Source organism: Tetrao urogallus, assembly GCF_951394365.1.
Source record: "Tetrao urogallus genome assembly, chromosome: 6".
Taxonomy (NCBI): Eukaryota; Metazoa; Chordata; class Aves; order Galliformes; family Phasianidae; genus Tetrao; species Tetrao urogallus.
In genome coordinates this window covers 16,173,137-16,187,927 of record NC_136819.1, presented here as the reverse complement: position 1 = coordinate 16,187,927, position 14,791 = coordinate 16,173,137, and the positions used below count along the sequence as shown (strand labels likewise).

The 14,791-nt window shown below is 40.8% G+C and overlaps 1 protein-coding gene across 1 annotated transcript in view; it reads left to right on the top strand.

Annotated features, from left to right (window-relative positions):
* The window catches only part of LRRC56 (leucine rich repeat containing 56), a gene marked incomplete at both ends in the record, with an annotated part of 52,616 nt that overhangs the window by 22,855 nt on the left and 14,970 nt on the right, over nt 1-14,791 (top strand). Inside the window, one exon of the mRNA XM_079537414.1 lies at nt 4,325-4,385. Within this exon, the coding sequence (XP_079393540.1) occupies nt 4,325-4,385 (61 nt within the window). The remainder of the gene's footprint in view (nt 1-4,324; nt 4,386-14,791) is intronic.

The following is a 14,791-nucleotide window of genomic DNA, read 5'->3' as shown; positions in this document are numbered from 1 at the left end:
TTTGGGCTGAACTTGGAAGCACTGCGTTTCACCCTTTCCCAGTTTGTCAGGACAGCCTTTACACAGAGGTGTTATACAGGGGGAAGGAATAGTTGTATTTCTTAGGGACAGGGTGGAGGCTTAAACACTAAAAGACCAATGTTAAAATGTTTTCCTGTGATCGGTATTAGAATAATGAAAAGCTTCGTGCCAGAACTTGAGTTTGAGTATCTTTGTGGGATGCAGGATAGCTGCTGAAATCTGTAGCTGTTTGTTCTCACTGAACCTTGCTGAATGACAGGCAAAGCACTGAACCTCACTGGCAAGTCTTATATCCAGCTCTGCGGAATTTGGATTTACTTTTGTTCTCTATTACTGTGTGTAGGCTTCAGTTTATATTTGAGCAGATGGACTATTTCCTTTTTATTAGCTTATCCCTTCAGTTTTGATTGCTGACAGATCTGGGACCATTTTGATGACCGGTTTGTAGAAATCCCTGCTGAAAGTAATGGTTGGATATAGTCATTTAAGACACTACATAGTTCTCTTATTTCTAAGTGATTTTAATAGCTACAAATCAAGTTACCCACAATGCTCTTCTCTGGTTCTTATTCAATTGTTGCCTTCTGGCAGCCAGTCTAAGTTGATTATGTGTCTGGAGACTGTTGCTTCTCTTTGGTGAGGCAGCTGTTTGCTGCATGGGGACTTTGCAGCACTGCACTGCTGCTCGGCAGAAAGCGTTTTATCAAGGAAAAGCTCTGCCAAAGGTTCAGCAATAGGCATATGTTGTTTTTCATACCGGTTGATCTGTTTGCTTCTGCTCTGTTTGTCAGTATTTCTTTGTAAGAAGCAAAGGCAAAAGACATTTGCTCTCCAACACGTGCCTTCCTAACCTGCTTTTAATTCATAGAATCATAGAATGGTTTGAGTTGGAAGGGACTTCTGAAGGCCATCTGATCCAACTTTCATGCAATGAACAGGGACACTTAGGATAGATCAGGTGCTCACAGCCCCTCCGGCCTGACCTCGCGTGTCTCCAGGGACATCCAGCACCTCTCTGAACAGCCTGGTAATTTAGCTGGTATGAACAAGCTTCACTGAGAAGATATAGCAGCAAGGAGTGCAGCAGGTCTTGGGCAACCTCTCCAGCAATTAGAAATACTTCAGCAGGGGATTTATGTTAAACTCTGTCTTTTTGTGAGATATGACCTCGGGTAGCTAGATGACAGCTAGCTTGGGTTTGTCTGCAGATACTGCATTACTATATAAACAACAAATGTAATTAATACAGATACTGTGGCTTTTAGAATATAATAAAGCCAGCACCTTGCCTGCTTTCTCTTTAGTGGTAGTGAGTTATGTAAACGTCATCTGCTATACCAAGGCAGCTCAGAATGAGACCCGCATTGCTACTCTGCTCATGAAGTTCAGCACTTAAGGCAATGTAGCTGAATCACAGAATCACAGAATTGTAGGGGTTGGAAGGGACCTCCAGAGATCATCGAGTCCAACCCCCCTGCCAAAGCAGGTTCCCTACACCAGGTCGCACAGGTAGGCATCCAGGCAGGTCTTGAACATCTCCAGAGAAGGAGACTCCACCACCTCCCTGGGCAGCCTGTTCCAGTGCTCCGTCACCCTCACTGTAAAGAAGTTCTTGCGCATGTTTGTGCGGAACTTCCTATGCTGCAGTTTCCAGCCGTTTCCCCTTGTCCTGTCTCCACTCACCACTGAAAAGAGTCCGGCCTCGCCATTCTGCCCCCCACACCTCAGATATTTATAGACCTGGATCAGGTCCCCTCTCAGTCTTCTCTTCTCAAGGCTGAACAGACCCAGTTCACTCAGCCTTTCCTCATAGGAGAGATGCTCCAGGCCCTTCACCATCTTCGTGGCCCTCCGCTGGACTCTTTCCAAGAGATCCTTGTCTTTTTTGTACTGGGGAGCCCAGAACTGGACGCAGTACTCCAGATGAGGCCTCACCAGGGCAGAGTAGAGGGGGAGGATCACCTCCCTCGACCTGCTGGACACGCTCTTTTTAATGCACCCCAGTAAGCCATTGGCCTTTTTGGCTACAAGGGCACACTGCTGGCTCATGGCCAACCTGTCATCCACCAGGACACCCAGGTCCCTTTCCGCAGAGCTCCCCTCCAGCAGGTCATCCCCCAACCTGTACTGGTGTATATGTATCTTTTTTTATCCAGAAATGGAGCTAGTAATCTGAAAAATGCAGCCTGTTTCTTTAAAGCAAGCAGCTCCAAAGTAGGTGCTTGCAGGGGAATGCTCATTTTATAGCATAGTCAGGCTTTTCCCTACAAATGCACATTGCTTTGGAGGGCCAAACTAACATTTACATGAAAATATTTTCATCCTGGGTCCTATTTTGATTTAAAGTTTAGTAAAAAAAAATCAGGTATAAGCACCTACCTTACGTTTTTATTTCTTTCTATTATTAATTTAGCTTTTTTGTTCCACTGGAGTAGGACAGCAGAAGAATTTAACACTCATGCACTGTTGCAAGGAATGGCCCTGAGACTCATGGGTCAGTGGCCATGGTGGGGATGGGTTGATGGTTGGGCGAGATGATCTTAGTGATCTTTTCCAACCTATGATTCTACAAAAAGGCTACTTAGTAAAAGGGAGTCAAAGACAGAAGAGAGAACGCTGCATGCTGCTCTCAGTTCTCAATCAGACCAGAACTGTGATCATAAGCTTTTTAGAGAAATACTTCATTAAAATCCTCCAGGCAGATTATCACACTACTGCACGTAGCATTCGCTTCTTTTTAACTTACTACAGAGCCCAGGGGTCGATGGTGCCAAAATACAACAAAATGTTCGAGATGGGGGATTGTGTTACAGTAATGAAATAACCAGATGTGAAAATTATGTCTTCAGCCTGTAACACTGGCTGCCACACCCCATGGCCTCCTTGAATCCTTTAATAGCATATTTTTCCTGAACCAACCCCAAATGTGTTCAGTAGAAAGTTTTCTTTTGAACAAGACTCATTTCTCTTCAATTCATCTTCTTCTCAGACTTTGACTTTTAAAGCCTGTTTGCTTCTTAATGCCTCAGGTTTCTTATCAGGAACAAAATAGTATTTTTTTTAATCATCTACATTTTGCTGTTTGTTTTTTTCCCCTTGGGGTCTTTCTTAGCACATGGATTTTATGTCTGCAGAAGTCTTTGCTCAGTAGCACTTATGACTGCTGTGAATAATTAACTGAGATAGTGGTATCTCCCCTGTTGGGACTCTGAAGTTTGGGGGTTTTTTTGCTATATTTTATAAAATTTGACATGAAAATGTGTGCCTTGCAGGATGAGGATGGTGTGTTTGTAATTTGTGCTATAATTCTTATGTGTTATGGAAAATTATTAAAAATAAGACTAAAAGAAATGCACAATGAGCTTTTTGTATTTTCTAAAGAGCTTTACAAACAAATGACATTAAAGATTTGCAGTATAGCATGAAATTCAATATGTGGATTATAATCACTCCCAAACAGCATTAGATGAAGATAATGCTTCTTCTGAAACGTGATTTATTAAAATGTTTTTGCCATAAACACTATTTGGGGAAATGGAATAAACAGCATGGTTTTCTTTGTTTGCTTGTAAGATTCCACTCCCTTTTTTTTTTTTTTTTTTTTTTTTTTTTTTTTTTTTTTTTTTTTTTTAAAATAAATTCAAATTCCTTTTTTGATCCTTTGCAAAGAGCTGGATAGCTAGAATGTCATGCTAAATTATCCTTTGCCAAAGAGATTACTGTTGAGAACAGGTTTTAGTGTCTTGGCCTTAGTGATCCAGTCTGCCTAAAATTCATGCTACCTCTCCATGGTGATACATCATACTTGAGGATTCTTGCCATGGGTAAAATCTGCTGGTGGGAATGGGCAAGTTTGCTGTTGTCAGTAGCAAATGTTTCCTGTGCCAGGGGCTTATATCCATGGACTGCTATGATCTAACGTCGTCTTGATCTTCAGCTGTTTGAGTTATCACTCAGTTGATAGTCAATATGGATTATCAATCAGAACAAAGAAAGCAGTCGCCATGAAGCCAGGTTTTGTTGTCTTTTTGGAAACGTGCTCTATCAGAGTTGTCAGAGGGGGTTTTCAAAAGTATAATTAGTCTGTCAAGCAGACACTACGTATATGTTGCAGAAATGCAAAGGATGTAATATTTTCTAAGTGAAATAACTTCATTAATTTTCTTAGAAGGGGTCCGGCACAGATGTGACAGGAACAAATGAGAAATGTAGGTAAAATAAGATGCTTCAACTTGTAATTGTCAGAAGTTTCTTATATCCTACCACCAGGTGTGCAAGATGATTCTTTATTCTGATCCCGTAGGTGCCTATTTACCTAATCTGAGAGAGCTGAAGTTGAACAATAGCTTGCTCGTATCTGTGAGGTAAGAAATGAATGATAACTGAAACAAACATAAAGAATAACACCCTCCATTTTATTTAAATGATAATATCTTCATTTATGCTGCTTTTATTCCTATCATTTCTACATGCCACGATAATGGATTGGGTCACAAATGTGTACTCCACAACCTCCTAAGTTTAAGGACAGGACCTAAACTGGAATAAATCAGTGTAGCTGCAAGTGATGCCAATGGGTTATCCTACAGTCTGCCACTGGGAAAGTTCCTGCCATGCTGACATCCATGGAGATCTGCAGAAATTTTGGGGTTAGAATTTTACCTCATGCGTACATCTAGATGCTTGGATTTCAGAGTGCTTCAGCCCTTGAGCTTTTATTGTGCCCAGCAGTCTTTATTATACAGGTCAGACCAGTTCTTCAGCAGATGAAAATCTCCTTGACTTGATTGAAGTCAGTAAGTTGCGCTTACTGAGAGCTGCTCTGAAGCTCCGTCTCCTTGGTTTCAAACTAAAAGAGAGGAAATTTGGACTGGATCTATGGAGGAAGTTTTATTCAATAAGGGCAATGACACACTGGCACAGGTTGCCCAGTGAGGTAGGTGGTGAGTGCCCCATCGCTGGTGACTCTCAAGGTCGGGCTGGAGGGACACTGAGCACCTGACCTAGTGTAGGTGTGCCTGTTCATTGCAGGGGAGTTGGATCAGATGGCCTTTAAGGGTCCCTTCCAACTCAAATGATTCTGTGTTTCTATGATATTCTCTAATGGATTGCAGCAGCAATAAATTCTTCACTCTCTCATGCATTGTTGCTGAAGTAGCTAACAAACTTTCAGTTTTATGACCGGTGATCTGAACACCATCTCTTTATTAAGGCCCTTGACTGAGCTTATACTAGTTGTTAGAAGGATAAACAATGTAAAAGAGAATTGTGCAGATTTGATCTGACAGCCATTGTGAGAATGGATTCCCTGGACTGTCATTTGTTCTGTGTCAGAACACAAGCTGCTTCTCAATCATACATGACCTTGTAAAGAGGGACTTTGAGTTAGGGGGAAAAAAAAATCTGTAGATAATAGTGTTTAAAAATGCTACTTCATCATTCAGTTCTTACACTTCAATCATATTTTCCCTTGTTCTGATGATAAGTTGTAGTATTTGCTCTCTAGGATTTTTTTTTTTTTTTAATTCATTTTACAAACCACAACATGGGAAAGCAGTGAATCTGCATTGCTGCAAATGTTTTAATGGCAGCCAACCCTTGTCATGGAGTTTTCTCCATTTCTGTGGAGTAAATATTGAGTGAAAACAAATTCTATTTTTTATAATCTCAGAACTCATTTTACTATCAAAAAAAAAAAAAAAAAAAAAAAGCGAAAGTGTGTTTTAGTTTGGTCTAAAAATCTATATTCTCCAAAAACGTTACATGGCCATTTCTGTTATGCAGAGTGAAATTCAGAAAAACATCTGAACATCATGGTCTAGCTTATTTGACTTAGGGCTTTAGCAAGGTTCTGCACTTCCTTTTGTATTGTCAAGAAAAGTTTTTGCAATATATCTCTGTGATATGACATCCTTCTTGCCCTTCATGCAGATAATGCTTGGTCTCTTGTTGAGTTTTGATTGCATCAATTGTAATGCAAGTATGTTTTGGTTTGGATACCAATCTTGTTGTGACAGTTCCCAGGCATACAGACCCTATGAGACACTCCACACTCTCAACTTTAAGTAAGCGTGTTTTTTATGTGCCAATTAAACGCAGTAATAGGGGTAAAGGAGGAGCAAGAATCCACTCTCCCAGAGCACTCAGTGAGGGACAGGAACAGTTTTCATTTTTGAATTCCAATTTTTTACAGCCTATCATTGGTTAACATAAATCACACGAGGGCACAGCCCACAGTGCAAGCACAGTCTGGGACTCAAACTTTGGCTTTGGACATCCGCATCAAGTCAACATAATGCCCCTTAAAGCAAAATTGTCTTCAGAGCAGTAATGACGTTTGCTACAGCCAATGTAATATAGCTATACTGCCATTCTACCAGGCTATTTCCAGTTATTCATGAATGGTTATATTGGTTTTTTTTGGAATTAAAATTTTTGATGCTTGAATTCTGTCCAAAAGGTGACCGCTTGCTTACTTGGTAAAAGTAACTGCCATAAACTTTCTCAGGGGTAAGGTCAGAATCGTTGTGGCTATAGTTTGAAAATGGGCAGCAAATAAGATGAAATGTCTATTAAGGACAGGCTGTAGGATGTTGGTTGGTTCATTGAAACAAAGGCAAGGACGGAAAGATTGAGGGTGTTTCATATATGGCTGTTTCTGGGTTTTAGTTTTAGCTTTCTACCGTCTGTTGCTAAAGGGGAACAGCTTGGAATGCCTGTGGTACTGTGGAAATAAATTATTTCTGATCTTTGTTCGTTTTCTAAGTCACGCTGATTTTATAAGGTCGTCATTCAATGATCTTTGCCCATCTCCTGGCAGCCAAGAAATTCTAGATTTATGAATCGATAATAAAGAACAAAACACGGAGCCTGTTCTGAAAAGTGTCTTAAAACCTGACTTTCTTTTGTGATGACACACGCTCCTTCTCTCGGTAATATTTCCAGTAAAAGAACTATATTTCAAGGCCAGTGAATTATTGCTTCTGCTTTGGCATATTGCCTATATATTTTTTATCAGATTGCTTTTATTCTTGATTCAAGGATGAATGAAGAGATCTGTTTAAACGTGTTAGATAAAAATCTTTATGAAAGGGCTTTTGTATCAGATATGCAATCTCAGGAATTGGTTCCCATAAGCTTATAGCAGAAGCTGTTTCGTGAGCTGAAGTGCATTCCCTCCAATTCAGCTCTAGCTGAGCTAGCAGAAGACTGATCTGCTCCCAGGACTACTTAAGGAACTGCTTATAATACGGAGAAGTTCTTATATGTTAAGAGAGATGAAAACCAGAGACTGCAGAGTGAGGGGCCAATATAAGTATGAGGGATGTAGTGAAAGGGGAGCAGATTTCCTTCATCCAGAGTTTGGATTTCTTTGCTGCAGTCCACATTGCATCCAATTCTCAAATTGCTCTTACCCTACTGCAGTAAGAGTCCTCCAGAACGAGAGGATGGCAGTCCAGTAAAGTTATCATGGGAGAGTGGAAATGAGAGACCTGAAGGTGCAGAGCACATGAATATTTGACACTACTCATGCTTTTATTTTAAGCCTTAGGATAGATAATTATTATTACTTTTTTTTTTTTTTTAACACCTTCTGAAAGGCTTCAGGCTCTCTTGACAGTGAAAAGATGGCTGAAAACATAGGAAAAAAGCAGCTTGAGCAGGGGTTTTGCTGATGATTTAATTACTGTAAGAAAACAGATCCAAACTAATTCTTTCTTGTTTAAAGCCCTTGCTCCTAATTAAGTGTTTAAAAATACCTTTGCAACCTGAATGGAGATATTTAGGAATTTGTAATTAGCAGTATTATTCCCTGCTACTCATCCAACAGCGAGGTTAGGTAAGTGCTCACCTTTTAAAGTCGCGAGAAGTTTGACTTCAGTGGAACTGCTTGCAAACTGAAAACTGAACATTAGTCCAAGTGCTTTCTTGGATCTGGACCAAGTGGCACCATCCTGTATAGGACTGAGCCATAACACAAATGACCCCAAAACTGGAAGTGCTGCTGATGGAGTGTCTGGAACCTACTGTTTGGTGGACAGTGTCCTTTCAAACAGAAGATGTAGAGGGGCACCATTCCTCTTAATCTGTTTTTATTAGTTTCTTTTTCCTTTTTCCTTTCCTCACTATTGTTCTCTTTTGTTTGCTTCTTCATCTTTCAGCCATTTCTTTTTTCTTTTTTTTTTTCTTTTTTTTTTTTTTATTTATTTTGCAATTAGAGAATTTCTGTGTCTGATATATAAATACAACCTGCTTTTTGCAGCAGATCTTTTACAATAGATAAAATTGCAAACTATTTTGTATATTCATGTCAGGTACTTGTTTTAAAGACACAGGTGTTTGTCAACAGGTGATCTCTTTGTATTACAGTAGTGCTTACAGCCCTTAATAAGAGATCAGGGTCCTGTTGCATTACATTATACTGACACACACAGAGAACTGCTGCTCTCACTTGGTCTATCTGAATCTCTTTGTGTCCATATTTCAGTGCCCAGAGCAACACTGCTTGCTTTTACACTTGTTTTTTCTGCGTGGGGAAAGCATTTATTTTCCAATGCAAGTTGGTTTCTTTAGAAAGCACTTCTACTGCTTCTTGTGTGTAGGCAGCCTGAAAGCCTTTCAGCAAATAAGGTTGCTGTGAAGTCTATCTTAAGATATTCTTTGAGGACTTTGGGTGCTTTCCAGGAGCTAGGAAAGAAAGCATCTGAGTTGAAACTTAATCTCTGTATTAATGCCTGCACATCCCTGGGAATATCATAAACCTTGGCAAAATTGCTGTGACCTCAAGTTTTATTTAGCAGTGATGGTTTTAAGGACATGCATATTATTGATTACAAAAAAAAAAGTAATGATTTGGGGATAGAAACAGAGCTATTTTTAGATGACTGGATTATTTTCAGTAAAGTACCTTTAGCCAGTCTGCTTTAGACTTTAGGAAAACCTGATTCTCATCTCCAGCAGCCTACATTCTATGTTGTCTTCCCCAGTTGAAGCTCCCTTGCAACCCAGTGAGGTGCAGGGGGCTCTTTCCCCACATACTTCTCTTTCTGGTGAGATAGTAAGCATAACACAACACTTTTTGCAGCATGAACGTGACTAGTGAAATAGCAAATTAGGTAAATAACAGAAAACATTTGCAACAAGTCGTCAGCAACTGCCTGCAAGCTAAGGTAAGTTCACCGTTCAATGAACTGTCATGCTTCTTTTCTGCCCACCATCTAAACAGACACACCACTTCTCAAATATTTGGGAAAAATATGGGGGAATGTACTATCAGGACTGCATGTTCCAGGAGAATGGGAGACTAGAGAGGAGACAGTAGATGTTGTTCAGCTTTTCCCTTCTCTTGAGAAAGTCTGAGGACAGAGGCATCCTGCCTTTTTCCTCTGCAGAAAGCAGCTCTTATTCTTTCACGTTCAGCAAGCAGAGACAAATACGTGTATCCACATTTTTAAAAGCTGCAACTGTGGCTCTCACCCCTTGTATACTGTTTCCCTTTCCTTCATCAACAAAATACATATCATTTCCAAGGGGCACCTCTGAAATTATATATTAATATATTAATATATTAGCCTCTGCTTTAGTCTTACAAGTACTGCTTGTTTAAAAGTAGCAGCTAGCTGAGCTACTGCCAGCTGCTTTTAGTGGTTGAGAAGCCTTGTGGGGGATCTTGTGTTCACCTGACTCCAATCTGTGGGATTACAGGGGGCATCCTCGCTCTTTGTACCACCTGGAGATGCAGTGGCAGCAATTTACAGATTACAGGAATTCAGTGGCTTTGTGGCTGATCCACTGGACCAAGGCTTCAAAAATACAACTGTGTTTTGAGATTAGCTGTGGTCTCTTAGTAAAAATAGCTGCAGAAATTTGCCATCTCTTCAATCTCAGTTGTTTGCTTTATGCGTTACCCAGGGGCAGGCGGAGTCTTTTTATGAGTTACTTGCAAGGCTTTTCTTCGTGGGGTCATGATCTCAGTTACATACTGTGGATACTGCTATAATATGATAAATAGCAATGTTAGTGGTAACTAGCAGATACCTGGCAGCAAATAAATGCTTTGTATACCTAGATACTCATGTTTGAAGCTGCTGTGTTTCAGATGTCAGAGCTGGAGATTGCTTATGAAAATATACACTTTAGTCAGTGGTAAGACAGGATGGTTATAATTGTCGTCTGAGAAAACCTAAAGAATTGGGCTGGGAAGCAGCAGTCAATAGGCCATTGCTGATGAAGTTATCCACCTACCTTCATTTCCTCAACAGCTGTGGTCCAAGCAGCCATCAGGAGGGACTGGCCTTGCAGAAACAGGCAGGAAAGTAATGATAGCATCATGTGCTGTGTTTGCAGGTTGCTTTGATTCTGTCCTCTGAGAGTTTGTCTGCCTCGTGGTTTATTGTATACTTGTTTTGTTGCTTTTTTTGGAAAATCATTACGTTCAGTGGGGGAAATTATGTTTCTTGGAGTTTATGTTTTGGAAATTTGCAAAAGTCTTGGAAATTAAGTTGCCTTGGAGTGCAAGGTAAGTGCTGATTTGGAAAAGGGAAGGATGGGGAAAGGGAATGAAGCTTTTCGATTCTATTAATTGGTTGGTAACTGCAAGCAATATGAATATGCAATGAAGGAAAAAATAAGATTTCATTGCACAAGCAGCTTTAATAATCTAATTTCTATAAAACATTCTCCATATGGGAGTTGATTTAGTTGTTCTCATTTTCTGTGGATGTGTTACTGTACACTGAGGACATGTTGCTATTTTCCCACTTGCACACTTCTTTTTCTGTGGATTTATTTCTGATTTGCTCTTTGGTGAAGTTTTATCCCTCTGCCCTGAGTTTGCTACAGACTGGGGATGGATGTTGTTACTCTCTGGGATGGATGGATCAATACCTGCAAAAAGAAATACCAAAATGCCTTGGTGTTTTAGGAAGTGAGTTTTGGGATTCAGTCAGCGAGTATCACACGCGCCCATTCTTTGCTCTTTGCATCAAGCTGCCCTCTGTGATCTTTGTATGGAGAACCCAGAGATAAAGGTTTGATAATGAAACCTACCATCACTTTCAGTAACAGAAATTTTATGAAGGGTTGTGTGTGGGTTTTTTTTTTTTTTTTTTTAAGATTTTTAACACTGGAGAATCTTGTCAGCTCATTTGGAACTTTTATGAAATATTCCCTCTGCTTAATCTGCAGCATTAGAGGTTTCGGGCGTTGATTTTGAAAGATGAGATCTGCACTCAATCAAAGTTGCAATATATCTGTCACGTTCTGCCAAAGCTCAGACCTGGAACATCCTGCAAAGCAGGCACACAACATGTGGGACTCTTAGTAGGTATTCATGCAGGAAATTCAAAGTGCTGTGGGATTTGCTCCTACATTGTAAATAACTCATTCTTTAACCATGGTTTCATTATCCATTATTTTTTATATGTAAACTTTCAACAGTGAGAGTGAAGGACTGCCAGATCTATAGGAAATGGCAGTAGCTCTACTGAGGGACAATTGATACATGAGTGTGACAGTTTTATTGCCTGAACTTTGCTCTTTGTTTGAAAATTCCCTTGCTCTCAAGGAGTATGTAAGTTGCAGCACTGTGCAGGGTTCTGCAGCATCACTGTGGTGGCACAGCTTCATGGTGAGTAAAAAAGGTCAAGGGCAAGCGTTGGCCTGCAGCATCACACTGGCAACCCTTATTACTTTCCTGTTGCAGGAGCTGAGCTAAAACAACTGATTGGTCATTGTTACCACTGCACCACCTCATAAAATGCTACTAGGTAGCTATGCTGACAAGCAATTTTAAAGATCAAAGGGAAATTAAGAAAAAAGTTCACTATCCTTCCCACAAGTATGGTATGTACTTGTGTGTTTAGAGGATCACTGTGCATGACTGCAAGTACATCAACTTTGATCAAGCCCGTAATTCTCCTCTAGCTTTTGTGATAGCAGCCAAAAATGAGAGCATTTGAAACTAAAGCTTCAGGTCACTTTGCAATGCCATTAGCTTTAACAGAATTAAATGTCTGGGTTAGTTTGTGCAGAACAACAAGTAGTTAGAATCATAGAATCATAGAATCACTAAGGTTGGAAAAGACCTAAAAGATCACCCAGTCCAACCGTTCACCTATTCCCAATAGCTCCTACTAAACCATGTCCCTCAACGCAACATCCAGTCTTTCCTTGAACACCCCCAGGGTCGGTGATTCCACCACCTCCCTGGGCAGTCCATTCCAGTGCCTGACCACCCTTTCTGAAAAGTAATACTTCCTCATGTCCAGCCTGAATTTCCCCTGGCGTAGCTTGAAACCATTCCCCCTGGTCCTATCACTAATGACACGAGAGAAGAGGCCGACCCCCAGCTCACTACAACCTCCCTTCAGGAAGTTATAGAGAGCAATAAGGTCTCCCCTGAGCCTCCTCTTCTCCAGGCTGAACATTCCCAGCTCCTTCAGCCTCTCCTCATATGGCCTGTGCTCCAGACCATAAAACAAACACACAAGTACATACCATACTTGTGGGAAGGATAGTGAACTTTTTTCTTAATTTCCCTTTGATCTTTAAAATTGCTTGTCAGCATAGCTACCTAGTAGCATTTTATGAGTAGTTACGGCGCAGATCAGTTCTCCATTTCATTTACAAAGACCTCTGTCCTCTTGGACTCTACAAGCACTTTTGGTTAAAATGAGATACAATCTGACAAGGAGAACGAAGGGCTTTCAAGTTGCTATGATGATGCAATGAGCCAGTGAGAAGAGGGCAATAATGTATGAAGTGTCCCAAGCAGCATGACGGCAATGGGCCGCCCATGTGGCTCAGCAGCTGGGTTGCCCTCTGTTGTCATCTCCTGTCTCTCACCTGAGAGCTTGAATTATTTTTCTATAAGCAAGTAAACAAACAAAAAATTGAAATAAAACTCTGAGATGATGCCAGGCCACCCCCAAAAATGAGACAACAGAGACACCCTACTGCTACCTGAGTACAGTGGCTGTGAGGTGCAAGACAGAGCATCCAAGCCAACAGCTGCAGCATCTTGCTACTTGGATTGTGAAGAGTAGGTTCGTAACCAAGCAAGGCTGCAGAACTGTGAAGTCTCTCTCTGCAGCCAGCTCTTTGCATTCAAATGCAAAGTTGGACTTGATAGCAAAAGGACACTGCAAGGGCATGAGGACATTGTGTTAGCATTGCTTGCAGGGTTGGGGTGTGTCATGGATTTGATCAAGGGCAACACGTGCATACAATCAGTTTTATAATTCTGAACGCTTTACAGCTATTTGAGAGTACAATGAAACTATTTGTAAGCTTCCTATTGGAACATGTGTTACTGATTTAAATAATATTCAGGCCTTAAAAGCTTTTGCTTCTGATGTCAGAATGATCAGTACAACAGAATCATTGTGTACTGACATATGGACTGGATCGTTGTCGTCGCTGTATGGCTTGGTAAGTTCAGCTTGATCTCTGTAGATAAGTGGTTTTCTTTCTTTACTTTGTAAGACATTAGCTCAGTCACTCTTAAATTCAGATTCCCTCCAGTCACCGGCATGTTCACTTTAAGTGACCTTTAAAAATAAATACCAGCATCAAGCCCAATTTCAGATATATTGCTACTGCAGATTTATTTCACAGATGTGTGTGTGCTTTCAAGTATTGTTTGCAAGTTCAGTGGATTTAGTGTTTTATTTATAGATGGATGATTCTAAAGCAATTTCCAAAAGAAACAATGATCTTGAAGCTGATGGATGTGCAGGACTATGCTCTGTTAGGGCTGTGCTGTTGTGTTTACTGGGTAGCCTGAGCTCAGTGGAGCTACCCAAGATTTATTGTAGTGAAACCAAGAACAGGATTTGGCTCTGGAGGTCTGTTTTTCATCCAGCAGAATTTTGGCTCAAATGAGTCAATCCCTGAAGAACAAGGAGGCTGGATTAATGGAAGAACATGTTATTATTTCTCAAACTATTATTAGGTGTTGTGAGCCAAACTGTTCCTTGCCCCTGTGCTCTTCCCCAAGCTTTGGGGAGTGACGACAAGATGGGAGCATTGCATTTCATGGGAAAAATCTTGAATGGTTGTGCACAAGTGAGAGGATGCTGCCAAGACCCTCACGGAACACAAAGCTGTTCAGTGAGTTCCATTCCCTGCAGCAGTGTCTGGAGCTTTCAAACCCTTCTGTTTATTCATTTTCATGGGGGGAGAAAAAAGTTATATATGAGTATATGTAAGTTTGTGGCGTTACAATGAAACTAGGAAAGCCTACGTTGGTTTCCTAGCACTTTTAGGTGCTAAAAATGTGTTTGGGTGTTCAGCATATGTTCTGTAGGCAAATGTTCAGTTATGTTTGTAGGGTAATTAGTCCAGAGAACTTTGTTTTTTGTGACCTCAGAGGCTATAATCCTGTTTGTCACAACCAAAGTGATGATGTGCACGTTCTCACCCTGTGCTCCATCTTTCTGCATCATACCTGACCCATACAAACCACTGCAAAATTTATAGCTGCTTTGTCCATTAATTCCTTGCCCTTCCTGTGAAGTTACCAGCTTCCACATCACTCAGGATAGGACACTTGTCTACCAGAACTAAATTAGCTGATGTGTATATTAATGGAGCTATGTTTCCTCTGTGGTGTCCTCTGGTTCCTTCTATCCGTTAGCTGTTTGCACAGCACCCTTGCATGCACACAGTGAGGTAATGGCCTGAAGTTGTGCTAGAGGAGGTTGGCTATTGGGAAACATTTCTTCTCAGAAAGAGAGGTGATGCAGTGGCACAGGTTGCCCAGGGGAGT